Source organism: Cheilinus undulatus, linkage group 22 (assembly GCF_018320785.1).
Source record: "Cheilinus undulatus linkage group 22, ASM1832078v1, whole genome shotgun sequence".
Taxonomy (NCBI): domain Eukaryota; kingdom Metazoa; phylum Chordata; class Actinopteri; order Labriformes; family Labridae; genus Cheilinus; species Cheilinus undulatus.
The window spans coordinates 16670055-16690107 of NC_054886.1; the positions used below are offsets into that span (position 1 = coordinate 16670055).

At 38.2% G+C, this 20053-nt stretch overlaps 1 protein-coding gene across 1 annotated transcript; it reads left to right on the forward strand.

Moving 5' to 3' along the window:
* Positions 1–4548: 4548 nt before the first annotated feature.
* LOC121504860 (carboxypeptidase Z-like) lies at positions 4549–19825 on the forward strand. Its single transcript, XM_041779937.1, has 11 exons — positions 4549–4800; positions 5288–5317; positions 7566–7940; positions 11500–11727; positions 11962–12191; positions 12701–12862; positions 12975–13133; positions 13273–13408; positions 13624–13763; positions 13939–14038; positions 17933–19825. Exons 1-11 carry the CDS (start codon positions 4728–4730, stop codon positions 18289–18291), a joined length of 1992 nt encoding a protein of 663 aa, XP_041635871.1. The 5' UTR covers positions 4549–4727; the 3' UTR covers positions 18292–19825.
* Positions 19826–20053: the final 228 nt, after the last annotated feature.

Consider the following 20053-nt stretch of genomic DNA (forward strand, 5'->3'; position numbering starts at 1 on the left):
GTCTGACTTTTGGCCTTAATTATATCCGTAGATGATACACTGCATAGAAAAGACTCCGGTGTCACATGAGCCATCTTTGGAGCATTATAGCTGAGTGTAATTAAACACAGAGGTCAAAGATCACTCTGTGAATTAATGATCCTGATTAATTCTGATTCCCAGGCTTAATATGATGGCTGGAAACAAACTAGCAGTAATTGTTAATTAACATCAAGAGGAGAGATCTGTGTTTTTCGCACCTGTCAAAAAATAAGCAATGCATGCTACGAGCTGGTCAGAGTTGAACTCAAGTCTACATCTACAGTGTTTACAACTGTATATATAAAATGTAGCTGATGATATTGATTAATGATAAAACACTGTTGATTAAACCCACTCAAAGTGAAAGTCAAATCCATCATCAAGAAAGGGAAGAAATTAGTCACATGTGTAAATCTGACTTCAGTCTAATCCACTTTATTCCTGGGGCCGCTATCTGAATACTGGCGAAACTTCTGGTGCTAAAGCAGAAGTACATTAAATACATGTATTCTAGTACAGCAGCTAACCATAGATGCTAACTACAAACAACAGTTGTTTCAGTAGGAATTCACCTCAAATTTGTAAATATTTGTATATTTTTGTAATCACGTGTTCACATTGTTTGTATTGTAAGATGTAAATAAGGTGGATACCACATATTTCCTGGGGGGTCTACTGTAGCTATGAATGTAGGTGGAACTTCCCGTACAGTAACAACAGTAGCAAAAGTGCGATTCTTCCAAGGGCTTACTAAAGTGATTTAGCGTCGACAGTGGTTGTTCTGAAATAAATAAATAAATATTTGCTGCAATAAATACTGCTTAATTTTTGTTAAATCAATATCAGCTGAAAGTTTTTAATAATATTTTAATGCTCAGTACCTGTTGCTTCGTTCGTGGTACTTATATTGTTACAAAGTTAAATATGTCTCTCACACCAGTGTTTTAAACATGCTGTTCACTGTCTAAGTGTATCAAAGGTTGTGATTCTTTCACTATTAACTTAGCATTAATTCTTAATACAAAACTTGATTTAACAAACTGAAGAGCTGGCAACTTGAGTCATGGATAATTTTATCAATATAATTCCCACGTTTTCAGAGGGATTATTTGGTGAAATAAGAATTTTAGCAACCCCACAACCTAGAAATTTATCTGAAGGTGTTGTCCAAACTCCTTAAAACTCCAAACTCCAAAAGCTCGTAAAGTTAGCTAAATATGCTTGTCCAGGTTATCTGAGGTAATGTCGTCACTTTGTACTCTCTAATGAAGGGTGGAGAAAAATAATGTTATCCTGTTTGAGGTGAAGCAGTCGAAGTTTATATATTTTGGTATCCAAATTGCTCTAATAATCATGTTGTGTCTCATTTCTATGCAAAGTCCCATTTAGATAGAACAGACTGGAAGTTGTGACATATTTCAAGCAAAGAATCATGGGGGCTAGGAATAAGGTAGACAGAGAATTTGTGAGTGGTTCACACTTGATACCTATGAAACCTGACAGAGCTTGAGCAGTTTCACTAAGAATGGAGTAGAATTGCAGTGTCCATATGAGCAAGCCTGTTTAAGACCTAACCACACAGACTCGGTGCTGTTCTTGCCGCCAAAGGTGCATCTACTAAATACGGACTTGAACGGGGGAAATTTTTATGCAGTCACTTGTTTTATCTGAAATATTTTATTTATTCAACATTACTTCATAGAAATCTGTTTTCATTGTCATTAAAGAGACTTTTATGAGGGTGTGGGGGGTCAAAAATGTCAAATTATATTGACCATGATTGATTTATAAAATCAATAAAAAGGTAAAACATCCAAGGGGTGAATACTTATTTAGGCACTCCCTACCACCTGGCTGAGTCAGATACTCAGATACAACTGAGCTAGTCCCTGAATCTGTCAGTAATGGTGTGACCAAACAATGGTCTGTGAACACTACCAAACGTGGTCTGTCTTAATTCTGAAAAAACAATGAAATAGGGTCGACACTCTCCACTGCCGCTGTGTTAACTTAGTAAACAAACATTCTGTCAATCCAAATGATAGTGTTCTCATCCTGACCAAAGCTAGCGCCAGTGGTAGCCATGGCCAACCAGTGGCCCTCTGAAACCTGACTGGCCACCCCAAAATCTGTACAATGTCAGCCATTAATGGAAAGTGGTGATGTAGGTTTGGACCAGTTTTACTGACTTCAACACAGTAAAGGTGACATGTATCAAAGTGGCCCAGTGATTTTTGTATTTTTGTGTGTGACCCTCAGTGACGCTCATGTTATATGACCCTTTTACCAAATCATAGTTTCCCCAAAAGAGACGGTATGGTTTCACAACAAAAACTATGGTTTTAGCCTCTCCTAAAATCTTCTTATCTAATACAACACTCAACCAACTTTAAACACCTTGTGATATAATACTGCTCCTTTCTCTGTGCAGGTGTTTGTCCATTAGAATGATCTGTAGGTGGTTAAAAACAAACTGTGAGTCACTCAGTCTTGCACATTGAGGAGAAGCCTTTTCTTTCTATCAGGCCTATTATCCTGTTATTTTTTCAATTCTTTTATTTCTTCTTTCTCCTAACTTCTTAGAGGTAGACTGGTCTTTCTCTGTGCACATCTCCCATGTAGTAATCTGCATAATGCATGGCCATGTTCAGGAATCATTAGCATATTCCTGATTTAGCTGAGGTTTAGTTGTACTATATTCCCTTTACTCCTGGTCACGCAGTCCTCTGCTCACTCCCCTCATTACAACCAGAGGGCCGACCTTTCTCTCAAGACACCCTATACAGTCTGGGGCCCAGGGGTCCTGCGTCCGCCTGCCTACATGATGAATAATCATGCTTCTCATTATGGTAATTCAGATCAGCTCTGCTTGAAGCAGAGAAGACCCTATAATTAGTTCAATGAGTAAAAGAAGCTCACTTCTTAGGAATAAAAAGGAATACATGACTTTTTTTTATGTTTGACAGTCTTAAGGATCTCATTTTTTTTGTGTGAGTCAACAAGAAATAAGGTCAGGTGGCAATCAACACAGCAAAATCTAGACAGAAATCAACATTCTTCTTGTTGAATCAAACAATTTGCTCGTCTCATGGTGGTGTAGGTGGGCATTTTGAGCCGCTATAACTTAATGGTCATGATGGCTTGATTTTAAGGTGCCTTAGCTTATCACAGCAAGTGAAAATCAAAGCTATCTGTCAATCAAATGAGACGCGCCAATCAGCGTGAAGTGAGCTTTATCCTAAATATAATCCAAATGACCGTGGTACAAAAAAAATCACAGTGAGAGCACAGTAAGACACTAGCTAATGAGACACATTTGTTTTTGTCAACCAGACTGTAAAACAGTTTATTTTTAGTGTAAAAACCAGCTGTTTAACAGGTGTCCAGACGGGACTTGCGGTGTTCCTGCAGCCAGCCTCAAGTGGACACTCGTGGTATTGCAATTTTTTGCACTTCTGCATTGGCTACATTTTTCAGGACCGGAGGTTAAGATAAGATATTCCTTTATTAGTCCCACAAGGGGAAATTCCAATTTACAGCAGCAAAAAAGTATCTTAATCAAAGCAGGCCATTAGCGACAGAAATAATAGAATAAAAAGGTTGCTGCTTGGTTTAAATACAACATTCACTTTATTTAGGGTTTACCTGGGTGGGAGTTTTTGACTTCTTTCTACTGGAACTCTAAGTAGTTCTAAGCATAAATCCATAATTCCTGAGTTATTTTGTGGCAGAAGTGTGCATGTTGGTATTATAACAATATGATCAAAATATTTTAAAAATTATTGAGCCAAATCCTAAAAGTGTTCGGCTGTGCCCCTGTCTCCCCTACATCTTGTCTTTGGTCTTGTCCCACCTACCTTAAGAAAACACAATTATCTTGTTGCTAATACTGATATTAATGTAAAATAGTCTACTAGTGTACTTTTTTGGAAGCAATTTCTTAATTTTGTCCTATCCAGTAGAAGGCACAGGATAATGATACTATACCTTTTTAGGTGTAACAGATGATTTTTACATATTTAATACCTGAATCGCTGTAATAGTCAGGAAATGCATCCATTTGCTTTGCAAAATCACAGTTAGACAGAAAGCACCGGAAGTCACATATTCAGACGAGTATGGCTTACTTTAAAGCTTTTTTTTTTCTAAAATGTTTTTGATTACACACTCTGGTACATTTGAAATACATTAAGAACACAAAAACTCTTAATTTTACTACAGGAAAATTAAATCCCACAGACAAATCCAAAGTGCAGTCAAGAAAATTGGCTTTTATTTTGAAACGTTTTGTATCAAGCTTAAAAAAATGAAACGTTGCTAAGGTAAGAATATTAAATGAGTGGTCAAACATTAGTAAGAAACCCTTGAATTGATTGAAATTCGGTTCAAAATTCAGTTCTTCCTGAAACAAACAAAGCAACATAACTCAAAAGTAGTGAAGCGGCTGAATTTGCGTGCATGCTAGCTTGTCATATTGATTTAAAAGTGCGTTATTAGCGCCTCGCTAGCTTAACGTCAGTGTCCCTGCGTCACCTCTTCGAGCCTCTCTCTGTAACATGATATTGGACCGTAATACGCCTAATAAACACGCTGTGAGAAAAGTTTAGAGGAAACTTCTCCAGACTTTGAAGACAGACGCACACACCCTCGGTCTGTGAGTGAGGTGCCACATCGAAACGGAGCCTAAACAGCGAAAAATAGGCATCATGCTGCTGATCCTGCTGCAGTCTGTGGTGCTGGTCTCGTCTGCCCCTCCACCGTGTGACCCAGCAGTTAGAGGTAAAGTTATTTCGTAGTTTATTGAGGACAGAAACTCTTTTTATTGTGCTTGCATCATGACCTGCAGCATGAATGAGACATGCCAGTTGTTCATAAGAGCTCTGAGTAGTTTACAGAGCTGAAAACCTCACTTTAAAGTTGCCAGATTTATGGAAATGCTTATATGCACCTCTTAATGGCTAAAATCAACATGATTGCCATGTGGATTATACATTTGCCTGTTGCTTGTCAAGCAGTATTATTGTATTTTGAGGATACTTTTTAACATATTTGAAGAATACTGATAATATGCTAATAAAATAGTGGCTCTAGTGGCTCAATAACACTTAAAAGACAGAAAGGCATTTCAGAAAGCTGCTGAAGCAAGAGCAGAGGTTGACCAAACACAGTTTTTCCAGGCCACATTGAGGCTTTTAGAGAAACCACTCCTGCCATCTAGTGTCTGCCACAGTGTCGACTAATGATATGCTGCTGATGTGTCTTACAGGACTGTGCAAGCCAATAGTGGAAGAAAAACGTAAGTACCCTTTGGGGCTTGGATTAAGGAAGAACTGGGTCCTGTAAGAGCATGTTATCCCACCTGATCAGCTCTGTGGGCTCTTTAATTTATAAATATCAGCATTTATATTGACTTTTCAGCTGTCAAAGCCGTTTGGATTTGTCATCCTGGAGAAAGATCAAGCTTGATTCTTGTGTTTGCTGAGTTACGTCCCTGTGGATTTGAACTGAGTCAGTGTTTTTCGCAACAAAAAGGATGAGATCATAGAAGTCACTCTGGGTGTACTCTTAATGGAATCTGAGCCAAAAGCAATAAGACCATCATGTGTATTTTTAGATGATCCATGACACTATGAAATATTCATATTCTAATTTCCAGAGGTAATAGAAACATTTGGGACTCAGTGAAGCTCATTATTAAATGTGTGACAGATGGAGATGCTGTTAGTGCTTTCACACACACACACACACACACACACACACACACACACACCTCTGTCTGAGCTGCATGTATGAACACAAGTTGCCACATTTTTCACCCCAATTTTAACCAGAACCTTTCCTGCTAGCCCCTGCTAAAATTTCCTGCTAAAATTTCCATGTGAGGACCACATGTGAGGAAATAATCAGGAAAATTCAAGGCAAGCAGAATGAGGGGGTTGTGCCTTTTATATCCCACAACTGGCACACAATCAGTGCAATCTCCATGCATGTAATTTTGGTTTTCCAGTATGTTCTTCTCTAATCTTTGGCTGACACGATGAATACATCAATGTAACCCTTCCACCCTACAAGGAAAGTCTCCGGCTGTGAGGTGCCTGTATGAACACACATTTCAGAAAGGTTTCAGGGGCAGCCGCCTGAGCTTGCAGAGCAGATGGGTCATCAGATATCACATCTGTCATCTGGCCACTCCATTTGCCAAAGCTTTAAGCGGATGCATTCGTTGTCGGTCAGAGAATGACTGGACCAATCAGCACCATTTAAGGAGAAAGAGGCAGTAGCTTTGGGCGTGGTTTATTTGAAGCAACTGCAAACCTATAAACAATGGCGACTGCATGGTTGCAGCTATAGCTGCCTTTAATTAAAACTGCACATTTCTTTATTAAAAGCATAGTATGTAAATTCTGCTGCCAGGGGCTTCTCAATCAAAACAATAACACAATATAAGTACTGACTATCACCTGTTGACTTCTTGTTTTGAATAAAGAGAAAACTCTCCATAAGGCTTATTTAGTAAAAAGTAAACTGACGTTTTGATTTCAATGATGAATGTCCAATAATTAGGGAGAAAAACTGTAAACAATGCCCTTCTGGGTTTGCAATGCTACTGGGGATCACTTGTAGATCTTGATTGCCAAGAATGAGCTGCAGCTGTGACTGCCCAGTGCTCCTACCCTCACCAACCAGTGAAAACACACTGAGAAATCACTAGATTGAAAAGCTGAGTGGAGCCAGGTTACCTGACTGGAAGCTGTAGTACACTCTGGTGCCTGATAGTTCAAATTGAGGTGAGGAGCTCTTGATTGCCAAGAATGAGCTACAGCTGTGACTGCGCAGTGCTCCTGCCCTCACCAATCAGCCTACAGAGAGAGCGAGAGAGACCTCTCCTACACAAATATAGATACAGAAACTCACATAAACAAAAGAGCAAAAGAGATCAAATAAATTTAACAGTATGTCTTTTAGCTCTGGTTTAGTATTAACTTTTTATATGTGCATTTTATCATGAACTAATACAAAATTCAATTCCAAGCTAGATGATAGAGAGTCTCTCCTCTCTGTTGTTTCTTAGCTGGCTCTTTCCAATGTGAGAGTTGCGTCATGGCAGCCGATCGCTTTCTTTTCTGTTAAAATTATTCATCATGCTGTACTAGGCACTGTAAGGACTAATTAAGTTTTGATGCAGTGAGGCAAATTGACAGAGGAATCTGTTTGGTGTGTCATATGTTTTGAACTAAATATACATCTCTGACACCAGTGGTTTAAGAATTGTATCAAACAAGTTGCAACACTTATGTATTTCTCTATCAATATTTTTGGTAACACTTTATTTGAAGTTTTATTCATAAGAATGACATTATGCTGTCATAATCATGACATGACACCTGTCATTAACATGAAAAGAGCTTCATTAATGTTGCCATTAAATGTCATTAAGTCAGACTTATGAATAAAACTTCAAATAAAATGTTGCCAAAAATATTGATAGAGAAATACATAATTGTAGAAGAAATCCTAACTTGAATTTCTTCCTCCCTCTGCAGCTAAATGCACTGATGTGTTACTCTCCTACTGTGACGACATGCCCTACACTCAGACCATGTTCCCAAACATCCTCGGACACAAGACCCGCGAGGATGCCGAGGCTGGAACCGAGTACCTCCTCATGAGCGTAGTGGAGTCCCTTCTCGGTGGAGAGTGCAACCCTGAGATACGCATGCTGGGCTGCTCCGTGTTGACTCCCCGCTGTGAGAAGGCGATGGTGATGAAGCCCTGTCGCACCACCTGCGAGGCGGTTCGTAAAAAGTGCGGCCACGCTTTTGAGGCGATAGAGATGGCCTGGCCCTACTTCCTGGACTGTGATCGCTTCTTCGTCAGTGATCAGGAGGGGTGTTATAATCCTCTGGAGGGCCTTGAAGGTAAGAGTTAGAGCCACTAAAACCTAATCTACATTTTACCTTTGAGAAGACTCAGATTAGTTTTAATATGCGAGTGTAACCCAAAAGTTTTTGACCTTTTATGAGCCGACATCTGGTTTGCACATATGTGGTTTGCCTAAGTACATCAAGTGCAACACCTTTTCTTCCCGTATAAACTCTCACTGAAGTACAACCTGTGGCTATTTTCCACGTGTTTTTATCATCCTTCTAATGAACCACTAAAGGCAAACACTGTCTTGCAGCTTTTTTCTGAAGAGTTGTGAATTCCTCTCAGAGTAAGGTTCCTTAAGATGGGCTAAAAACAGACACAGGAATCATGTGTGAGCCATATGAGAGCATGAGCGGTGAAATTCTGCAAGACGGAAGGAACTGATCTGGGTGGTAAGAATGTAGGTTTTTACAGTAGCATCTACAGAAAAATAAATTTAGGAAGCTGTAAAGTCACCCTTTTAAAGGAAATTTACTGAACTACTGTATTAAGTTTATTTTTTTGTCATGCAAAAGTACATATTCACTGCCATGTGGATTTAATTCAGATGTTTGGCAGCAGGTTGGATCTGTGTAACTATTTTCATCCTCACAATTTAAAACTGATGTTTTCATAACATGTGACTTTAGACTCTTGATTAAGAAGGCTGCAAAGACAGTGCATGGAATGATGCTCTCTACAGTAATAAAATATGCTGCAAAATGTGTAGTTATTGTAAAACAGGTGTAAGTTTCCCTATGTTTTATGTATTAATATAACTTTATGGAGTGGTTCAATCACAGCATAACACACTGTAGTCTCAACCTCACAGGACTGGTGACAGGGTTATGGCAAAAACAATCAATCAGTTAAAAATTTCTTTAATTTCAAGACCAGCTAAATTACCACCTGTTGATCATACAGGTGCATCTCGAAATATTAGAATATCATGAAAAAGTTCTTTTTTTTCCTGTGGTTTAATTAAAAAAGTTTAACTTCTAAATATTCTAGATTCATCTCATACAAAGTGAAATATTTCAAGACTTTCTTCCTTTGGTTTGATCTTGAAGATTATAGCTTACAGCTGAAAATCATAAATCCTCTATCTGAAAAAATCAGAACATCACCAAACACCGATATAAAGAATTAATTATACAGAAATGTCCACCATCTGGAAAAGTATGCTCATTTGTGCACTCAGTAATTGGTTGGAGCCCTTTTACATGAATTACTGCATCTGTGTGACATGGCATGAATGTGATCTGTCTGCGGCGCTGCTGGGGTTTCAGCTCATCTGTTTTGTTGAGTCTGATGTCTCTCATCTTCCTCTTGACATTTCTCCAGATATTCTTTACAGGGATCAGGTCAAACCAGTTGGCTGGCCAATCAAACACAGTAATACCAGAGTCAGCAAACCAGTTTCTGGTATTTTTTGCGTCCCTGTGGTCAGATGCCAAGTCCTGCTAGAAAAGGAAATCAGAATCTCAATAAATCTCCTCAGCAGATGGAAGCATAAAGGGATCTAAAATCTCCTGGTAGACGGCTGACAGCGTTGACTCTGGACTTAATAAATCACAGTTCACCAACCGCTGCAGATGACATGGCACCCCAAACCGTCACTGACTGTGGAAACTGAAAACACTAGACTTAAAGCACCTTGGGTTGGAGGACAAATGACCTTGACCTCTGACCTCTAAAACTTCATTGGTTCACCACTGAGTCAGTGTTGACATTTGTTAAAAATCCTGGACATGATGGTTCACAAGAATGGCCTGAACAGACGGAAAAACAACCTTAAACCATGAAGCCTCCTGCCTTTGCTTTGGCCAGCATGGAGGCATGAAAATCAAGGATGCACTGCTGCATCGGTTTAACATCAGTATCAGCTGATATCGACACTGCTGCCTAACATCAACCATCAGCAAATATTGTGGCATGAACAGGTATCAGCAGCAAGGGTTAATCAGTTGTTTTAAATCAATTTGATACTGACATCTATGTTCCAAACTGCTGAATCAAATAAGAGATTTTTACTATGGGGATGTCACCTGTTGGACAACCTCTGGTCTGTTTTTATGGTCAAAAGAGAGAATATATTGACATAGTGCAGTGGTAGTTTTTTCTGCTTGGCACGTACACATCAATGTATTAAATTATGTAAACATACCAAAAATGCCCTGTCAGTCACAAATTATGCTAACAAATTCCTTAAAAAAAAAAAAATTATAGTGACATGGAACCTCCAAATCTAGTAGAAATAACAACAACTATTGCCTCAACAGAGTTAAAAAAAAATCTGACTCTGAAGATGAACAGTTTACCTTAAAATAAAAACTTTAAAATGTATATTTCCAGTCCTACAGATCTTCATAGGTGCAGCCATCAGACTGCCACTCTTAAGTTATTTTCAATGTCAAGTTTTGACACAGTTAGCATTGCAGAAGGAAGGAGTGTGGCCAGGGCTTTCCTGCCTAGCAGGCGCTACTCTTTTCCACTCCAATTCAAAATGCAGACAATGTTTTTGGACCTGAACTGCAACCCCATTGTTGAATCTGGGGTGATGTCAATGAACTGCTCCTCCTCTGCAGTGCTGAAGCCATCAGCTAGTGTTGCTTTGCACCATGCACAGTTTGGGAACCACTGGCATGGTGGGAGAAGTGACAAAAAAACATCTGTATCAGCCCTAATTTTCCCAGTGCATCTCTAATAAAATGAACAGCAGATTGGCCCATAATGAAAAAAACCCATTTGTTTCCCTATGTAACCTGTTATAAATGTAACTTTTCTGATTTATTTAAAAGGTTCTCTGAAAAGTCAAGATGGTTATTATTCTTAATGTAAGAATTTGGTATTGTTTGTTAGAAAAGCTTAGCTTTACTATGTAATGCTCCCATTCTAGCAACAACCAAATGATAGAGTTAGCTGGTCTCTGATTTTCAACAATAAGTGGCAAAAAAGAAAAAAGAGAGCTGAACAACTGGCTTGAAATCATAAGTTTAGTAAGGAAACGTTAAATAAAGCTTTTGCATTACTTTATGGCTTCATATGTGTGCTAACATATCCACTATCTCCCCCTTGTGCCAAAATAATGACATTGCCTTGGCATTTTATCTCGTCTTAATATATTTTAAAGGCATCATTCATTTAATGAGGGCTAAGGGTACTGCCTCCATTTGCTAAGTCTAGGAAATAAAACTCAGGTTAACTTGGAAAGGTTGTGCAAGCTTGTAAGAGATGAGAAATATTTTGAGCCAAGAAATGATAAGAGTTTTGCACTAATGACACTTTGATAGATACAAATTTTTCTCTGAATTACAGTTTGAACCAAGGTTTTAGAGGCACCATGTGGTTTTAAAGCTGTTTCTGGTTTCTGAAAATAAGGCCAGACATCAGCTGATATACTGCTGAAAGAAGCACATTTGGTAATCCACTGACTTTCCACATGCTCTTTTTGGCTTCTTCTACAAACTCTTCAGACATCCTATTTATAACCTGACAAGATCTTAAATCACTGTTACAGCTAAAAAGCACATTCATCTCCGCTAATAAGACTCTGTTTTTTCTTCACAGCACAGCAGGATGAAGCGTACATGGATTACATGGATATGCTCCCTCTCGAGGAGCCGGCCACCACAATAAAGTTCACTTATCACTCTAATGCTCAGATGATCAACATCTTAAAGAAAACTGAGGAGCAGTGCTCTGACATTGCCAAAACTTACAGCATCGGACACAGTATGGAGGGCCGGGAGCTGCTCGTGATCGAGTTCTCCAACAATCCTGGAGAACATGAACTGCGTGAGTGAAACGTGTCAAAGTCTGTAAAGATAGAAATAATGATGATTAACTTTTTTTAAGTTTCAAAAGGTCAGATATGAGGCAAAATTGTGACAACATGTAGATACAGAATAAAAAGAGACTTAGAATTGAGCCTTGTGGAACTCCACAGGAGACATGAGTAGTGTAGGAAGAGAGTCTGCAGCTTTTATTATACAGCATGGACGTGATACCAGTTTTTGTGTCCCTCCATAGTTGAGCCAGAGGTAAAGTACGTTGGCAACATGCATGGTAATGAAGTCCTGGGACGCCAGCTGCTGATCTACTTGGCTCAGTATCTATGCTCAGAGTATCGTCTGGGAAATGAACGGATCCAGACCCTCATCAACACCACCCGCATCCACATCCTGCCCTCCATGAATCCTGATGGATATGAACTGGCAGTTTCTGGGGTCCAGGGCAGCAATGACGATGATGAAGATGGGGTCAGTTTCTACTGTGTTCAGGGTGTAAATATTCTCACCTACACTTGAGCCAGCTGTTTGAGTTAGTATCTGCTATCTAATGTCACTATTGGACCAGATCATCCCACAGGTCCAATTACAGGACAAAGTCTGGGAGATGGCAGCCTTTTGGATACTGAAGGGGGCTTTTAAAGCCAATCAGGAAGGCCTCTGCCCTTTCCCAGCCGCTGTCTATGAGTAGTTTTCCAGATGGATGTGTGAAACAAATCTATCTGGCATGCCAGGTTAAGTCATGCCCCTATTTATACCTAACTCGTGTCTTTGATCTGCTAATTTGACACAAAGTATCTAAAGGCAGACAGGCCAATACTCACCGATTACATTCATGCAACCATGGCCCATTCAAACACTTAAATCACCTTTCTTCTTCAGCCACATGCTTAATGTAAACTTAAGCAGAATTATTATTTCTGGTTGTGAACACTTGAGTAGTTGTACCTAATAAAGTGATCTTCTTTTGTATTCCACAGAGTCACAGATATGATTCATGGAATATCGGCAGAAACAACGCTCAGAACATCGACCTGAATAGAAATTTTCCTGATTTAACGTCCATCGTTTACAGAAGACGCAGGCAGAAGGGCTACCACACCGACCGCATCCCAATCCCAGACTTTTACTGGTTTGGTAAGGTACAGGGTGAATCCTTATATGTGACAGAAAAGTATATCTTTAAGACTCATGGAAGATCAAACAGAAGAACTTCTCATTTTGACCTGAATAAGTTGTAATACTACAACACAGGTGGCACCAGAGACCTACGCTGTTATGAAATGGATCCGTTCCATACCGTTTGTGCTTTCGGCTAACTTTCATGGTGGAGACCTGGTGGTGTCGTACCCCTACGATTTGTCCAAACACCCACTGGAGCATAACATGCTCTCTCCGACACCAGATGAACAGGTGAACGAGCTCCTTGGCATATACCATCCATGCAACGATTAGCAGCATGCTAACTTTAGTCCATTAACCACCAAAGTATAACCTGGAAAACTTTTAAAACTTTTAATTATGAGTCAGTTCACAGACTTTTATTTTGTAGGTATTCAAGTTTCTTGCAAAGAAGTATGCCAATGCCCATGAAAGAATGGCCAATGAAAATGCCCGCTGTGGACCGTCCAGTACTCACAGTCAGAGAGGAATCATCAATGGAGCTCACTGGTCCAGCACTGCAGGAAGTGAGTTCATAAAGTGACTGTGATTTTTCAGATTTAAATCAAGTAAAATGTAATGAATGATGGAGCCACTAGAGGTCACTGTTAGACCAGTAATGATAGAAAATGAGGCTCGTTGTGAGGAGGAATCCCAGGGAGGTGTAGGGGAAAGGTCAGCTCAGTTTTTTCATGGAATTCTGGGTAAAGCAGTTTTTTTTTATTTTTTGGTCTCCAATCAGGCATGCAGGATTTCAACTATCTGCACACCAACTGTTTCGAGGTGACTGTGGAGCTCGGCTGTGATAAATTCCCTCCTGAAGAAGAATTATTTATCGCCTGGCATGAAAACGTTGAGGCTTTACTCACATTTATGGAAACAGTAAGATTATGATTACACTCATTCAACAGCAAAAATCTTAATTACATTTGTACTTTTGGTTATAGTTGTAAGTAAATCTTCGTATGGGATAAAATGTGTCATTTTCTGTACGTAGGAAAGATTGTTTTGTATCTGAGAGATTTGATTGTTACATATATGCTTGTTTATTGTTCAGGCCCATCAAGGTATCAAAGGGATTGTGAAAGACGAGGAGGGAAATGCAATCAAAGGTGCTAAGGTATCAGTCAGAGGAATCCGGCATGACATCACTACAGGTAATAAAACACCTTCATTTTAGGAATTATCAATGCAGTGGTAATAGTTTTATTTCCCAAATTGTTGTGGTCCAGTTTACGTGTTTTCTTGTGTTAAAGAGCACTCAGTCAATTAAAGTTAGCACAGACAACTCACAGGAAATAGAACTAACTTTCTATTCAACTTTATTTTTGAGGAGTTGGAAGACATGGCGAACAACCTGTGGAGTTTTCAGCTCCTCTAACAGTCGTGACAAACTTTTAACTAAAAAAACATGAAAGCTTTCACTTGATGAATAGTCCTCCTGTATGACAGCATTTACAGATGTACCTAGATATTCCTCAGAAAATAATCAATAATGGTTCAACCGTTTTTGCCTCACTTGAGTGATTTGTATTTGGTGCTTTATGAATCCTCGTCACACAATTTATAAATAATCTTGAATATAGCGATGATCTAGGGAGCATATTTAAGTCAAAGCTGACTTTAATCTTCACAAGTCAACTGCTTTGCAGAAATTATAAAACACATACATAATGCACATTTATGGGAAGAAGGGAGTGTAGAATAAAAGCAGGAATTTGCATATTGGGTTGTGTATCCTGACTGGTAGTCCACTGTGGGCCAGCCATTAACATCCTAGTATGATGTAAAGCAGCTTTATAAGTTTTAATTTCTATATCTCACAACTACAGTAAGTATCAGTGTTTGTGGATTAAACAGACATATTAAGTCTGTCTTAATTTAACCTTATAAAATGTGGTGTTTTTTTCCATGTTTATACTTCTGAAGTTAACGATTTACTTGTTGAAATCCAGATTCAAAACAGCTTTGTTAATAACATGGTTTGGAGCAGCTTGTCCATAAAAGATGTAAATAAGAGGCAACAGCAATTATATACAAGAGCTGAAAATATGAATAAGACCCAGAAGGTTGCTGATAGAGCATGTTTACCATTATTACCAGTACCTTTTTACAATTAGGCAATTGTCTGGGGCCTCATGCTCCAAGGGGCCCCAAGATATACTGCCAGCAAACATCTGGAAGAAAAAAAGACAAAAACTTTTTACTTCCAAGATAAAGGAATCTGTAAAAAACAAAACCTGAGATTCAGAATCTATCACGAGAAATTTTTGTTCTGTTTTGTGTCGTGTTGACACAATTATTATATTGATGAAACATGAAATATAATAAAACTAAAAATATACATATGTATAATACAGAAATAACATTTATAATATATATAATAATAATTGGAACTTATAGTTTGATGTGATGTTTGGCTTGCAGGTAGTTTAATTCAAATGTTTTTTTAGTCTGTGCATGTGCTTCGTTAATTATTTGTGTGTGAAAGAGGGGCAGATTAAATATGATTATTCTTCTTTCTGCTGCTTTTCATGAAAAATAAAAGATTTGCATTTGGATTTTAATGTTTTGTTTAGTCTTTGATCTAACAGCTGTAAATATTGGCTCCTTATTTTAAGAAATAAGTTTGGGGCGTTTTGTGCAGGACCCAAAGTCCTACATCAGCTGAAGTCTTTTCTTCGTTACTCCTCATTCCTTAAATTTCGAGTGTGTTTCTAAGACTAAAGTTTTGGACCTGAACTTCATTTTTGTATGATAAATGAAGGGGTTTGGGTTAGTTTAGCTTGGGCTTATTGAAGACATGGAGGGAAATGCAACCAAAGGTGCTCAAGTATCAGGTGCTACATAGACTTTCAAATGAATAGACTCATAAAAAAATAGATATGTAGGGATGTGCAGTATTATCCACATGATATTGGTGTCAACAGATGTTAGCTTAAAAAGTTAATCATTGGTCATTTCTGCCTTTTTTTTTTTTTTTTTTTTTTTTACAATCAATAGATCACTGTAAACAATATTACAGCATTTGTACGATTTGTTCATCCTCATTCCTTAGACTTTTAAGTGTGTTTTAAGAGCTGAAGTTTTGGGTCTTGAACTAAATTTAAGTATGATAAATGATGGATATTTAGGGTTAGGGTTAGGTTTTAGGGTCAGGGGCCAAAGAGATTATAAAAAACAAGGAGGGAGATATAATCAGAGGTGCTCAAGTGTCAGGTGCTACATAGTCTATGAAATGAATAGACTTATGAAAAAATGAAAAAGTAGGGATGTAAGATATTATCTGCATGACACCAGTATCAGCAGATTTTAGCCTAAACAATTAATTACTGGTAATTTTTGCTGATTTTAAAGCAATATATTGTTGTAAACAATGATACTGCATTTGTACAATAAGTTTGTGGCGTTTTGTGCAGGACCAACAGTTCATGAGCTGAAGTCTTTTCTTTGTTTAACATCATTCCTCACACTTTAGAGTGAGTTTTTAAGATTGAAGTTTTGGGTCTGAACTTGATTAATGTTTGGTAAATGATGGTAATTAGGGTTAGGGGTTCAAAGGAATTATAAAAGACGAGGAGGGAAATGCAATCAAAGCTCAAGTATCAGTATTTAATAGTCTTTCAAGTTAAAAAGTAATAATAAAAAAAGTCGGAATGTATGATATTATCCACATGATATCGGTATCAGCAGATATTATTGTAAAAACTAGATTATCAGTCATTTCTGCCTATTTTTTACAACAGATGCATCGCTGTAAATAACGGTATGTTATTTGTATGATTTGTTCGTCCTCATTCCCAACTTGTGTGTGTTTAAAGGGCTGAAAGTTTTGGGTCTTAACTACATTTATGTATGATAAATGACATATTTGGATATTTTGTTCTGTAAAGAAATGACAAGTAGTTGTCAAAAAACTATAATTATAAACTTTTATTTGATTTTACTTAAATTAACCCATACTAATGATTGTTTAAAACCTCAGCAACAAAAATTGAAGTCCCACTTACCCAGAACTGGACAATTTTAAATTATCAATGTTTTCTACAAAAATGAGCTCTAAAACTGTACAAAACATCAGCAATGCTTCTAACTTTTCAAAATATTCAGTTCTCTTAAATACCATGTGTTTCAACGTGATCAAATCCTTAATTTATTCAGTCACACTTTGTCTAAATTGCTAAAAAACTTTTGGAAAATAGCTGGAGCAGGCAATGAGCTCAAAACATATTTGTGCATTTGGACAGGGTGTTGGAGTTAACCTACAATTTCCGCTAATTACCTGAAAAGGGATGCTTAAAAAATACTTTGTTAACTCGCTATGATTGCTTTGAGCTAAATGGGGACAGGCCTCATATCTGTCTTTGCAAGAGGCCTCCAAGTAACTAAAACTTCCCTTGCTGTTATTAAATAAACTGAAAAATAGATAAAAAAGATTTAATCAAAGCTGTACAGTAATCGGATCAGTCTGATTAAAGGATAAAGGGATCTGTTTGGCAAAAGGATGGAAAGTCTATAAAGAAATACGAAACCTTAGGAGCATTAAGTAACCTAACCACAGAGAGGATAAACAGTTAAACATTTTTATTAAAAGCCTCATGAAATAAATGAAATTGATGCATATAACCCAGTTTTGTCTTTCATACAAACAGACGTTACAACAAGATGTCTGGCCCAAAAACAGATCAATTATAGCGTCTTTTCCATTCTTAGCATCAGTTTCTTTGTGTCCGTCTTTATTTTTCACATTGCAGAAGTCACTAGTCAAACTTACACCCAGGGAACTCAGATACTGTACCTTTGAAAGCTTTAATTCAAAAAGATTTCTGAAAAACATACAAAGAGTAAAGCCTTAACTTTTACTAAATTCTCTTTTTCACCTACATCAAATGAATACAGAGTTATAATGGAACACATCTACCATCCATCATGTACTGTACCATATAAAAGCATCAGTACAGTCAGAGAGAATGTAAAACTCAAATTGGTGTTTTGCCCCTTTAAAAGAAAAAGCCTTAGTACCAGTTCTCTGCCTCTGTTTTTCTGTCCAGCTGAAAATGGAGACTACTGGCGCCTCCTCGTCCCCGGCATCCACATTGTCTCCGCCTCAGCCCCCGGCTACACCCGAGCCATCAAGAGAGTATACCTCCCTCCTCGCATGAGCACAGCAGGCCGCGTGGACTTTGTGCTGCAGAAATCTACTGCTCAACCCAGCACACAGGAGGAGGACCCCAGCATCCCGTCTATGGGCTCCTACGACCGCTTCGACCCCTTTAATCAGTACGAGCGTTACACCCTGATGGCCGATCTGAGCCTGAACCATGAGGAGAGAGTCGAGAAGCCATGGTGGTGGAGCTACTTCACACAGTCAGGAGGTCCGGCTCCAACATGGCTGCTCAAGAGTATTTAGAGCCATAATGCGAGAAGTAAAAGCTCCTATACTGTAGGCATACATTAAACTACAACATAATTAAAATGCTGCTTTAACTGATGAGTAATTGCAAGAAAGATTCAAAGCTAGCTGGCTGGCCTTCATGTTAGCTTTTGTGCTTTTATACACAGAGTTTTTGCTTTGTTAAAACCCCCAAAATCATAATATAAGCACTTAAACATTGAAAAAATATAAAACATATTTAAAAAGACAAATAAATGTTTACAGCAGAAATAAAGAGCTCATATTTCAATAAAACTCTCTCACTGTGAGTCCTTACACATGCACTTGAGTAGGTGAGTCTATAAACATTTCCACACACAGAAAAAGAAACAGAAAAGCTTTAAAACAAACTTTAACGTCAAAAAACATGTTAAACACAGCAGCATGGTTTTAACTGAGATTTTTAAAAGGTGATGACACCAGGTAGCCACTAGAGGGCAGACTGAATCAACTTCTTTCCCAAGTAAATCCAATCCAAGAGTGTTTTCCCCATTTAATGTAAGCAATTAGTACAAGTAGCAGAAATTGTTCTGAATAGGCATTTTTGAGCTAAGTCAAAAACAAATTAGAATAATTATAGTGTGCAATTTTTACTGTTATATAGACTCAAGTTATTGGTTTACAGCTTAGTTTTGATGGAAATAATAAGGAATCAATTTGACGAGTCATTCTACAGAAACATGTCTTTCTCTCTCCCTAACCAATCTGGGACAATCTGAACAGTTATACTTTCATGTAATGAAGACAAAAATGTATTTACAGCCTTTAGATGCATAATGTAAAAAACACAAAACAACAAAGTTTTAAATAAATATTATAAATTATATCAAGAAAGTAACTGTCCTTTAGAGTCATGCCACAGGTGTGACCTTATTCAATAAAGGTTTTTAATTTTGAAGTGAAAATAATGTTTCTTGATGATATGTGTAGAAATGCCCTGGATAAGTCAACTGACCATTAATCTTGTTAAAAACCGTTTGATTTTACGTGAATCGTACTCAGGAGTACCTAAGGAATTCAGTCGGTACCTCTAAATGTACTGAATTTGGCACCCATCCCTAGTCATTGGTGTTACTGATACTGGTATTACTGCTACAGGTGTTGCTGTCATTGGCGTTACTGTCACTGGTGTTACTGATACTGGTGTTACTGTCACTGGTATTACTCTCATTGTCGTTACAGTCACTGGTGTTACACTTACTAGTCTTACTGTCATTGGTGATACAGTTACTGGTGTTTCATTCATTGGTCTTACTGTTACTTGTGTTACTGTCATTGGTGTTGCCATCACTAGTGTTACCGTCATTGGTATTACTGGCAATGATGTTACCGACACTAGTGTTACCATCACTAGTGTTACATTCATTGGTATTACTGTCAATGATGTTACCGTCACTAATCTTACCACCACTAGTGCTACTGTCATTGGTGTTATGGTTATTGGTGTTACCTTCACTGATGTTTCCCTCACTAGTGTTATTGTCATGATGATCATTTAACCTTGCAAAGCAGATGGATACACCCGTTTCTGTGTTTCTCACTGGTGAATCCATTTCGCAAAGCTCCCGTCTAAACCGTTTGGGCCAGGTTAGAAAGTGACAGGACCAATCAGCGATGAGGGGCAGTACTTTCAGGCATGTTGAGTCGTGATGTAAGCAAGCAGCAACAAGAGGCCGGTGCAATTATGGCAGAAGAGCTTAGCGTGGATGCTGCTAAAGTGCCAGTTTTGTCAGAGCAT

What these genes read in the sequence shown, in the direction of transcription:
- LOC121504860 (XM_041779937.1), top strand. Translation starts at nt 4,728, where the DNA reads ATGCTGCTGATCCTGCTGCAGTCTGTGGTGCTGGTCTCGTCTGCCCCT. An exon ending in TCCTCTGGAGGGCCTTGAAG is followed by an intron (nt 7,941 to 11,499) that starts GTAAGAGTTAGA and finishes TTTTCTTCACAG; the next exon opens with CACAGCAGGATGAAGCGTAC. An exon ending in ACTTTTACTGGTTTGGTAAG is followed by an intron (nt 12,863 to 12,974) that starts GTACAGGGTGAA and finishes ACTACAACACAG; the next exon opens with GTGGCACCAGAGACCTACGC.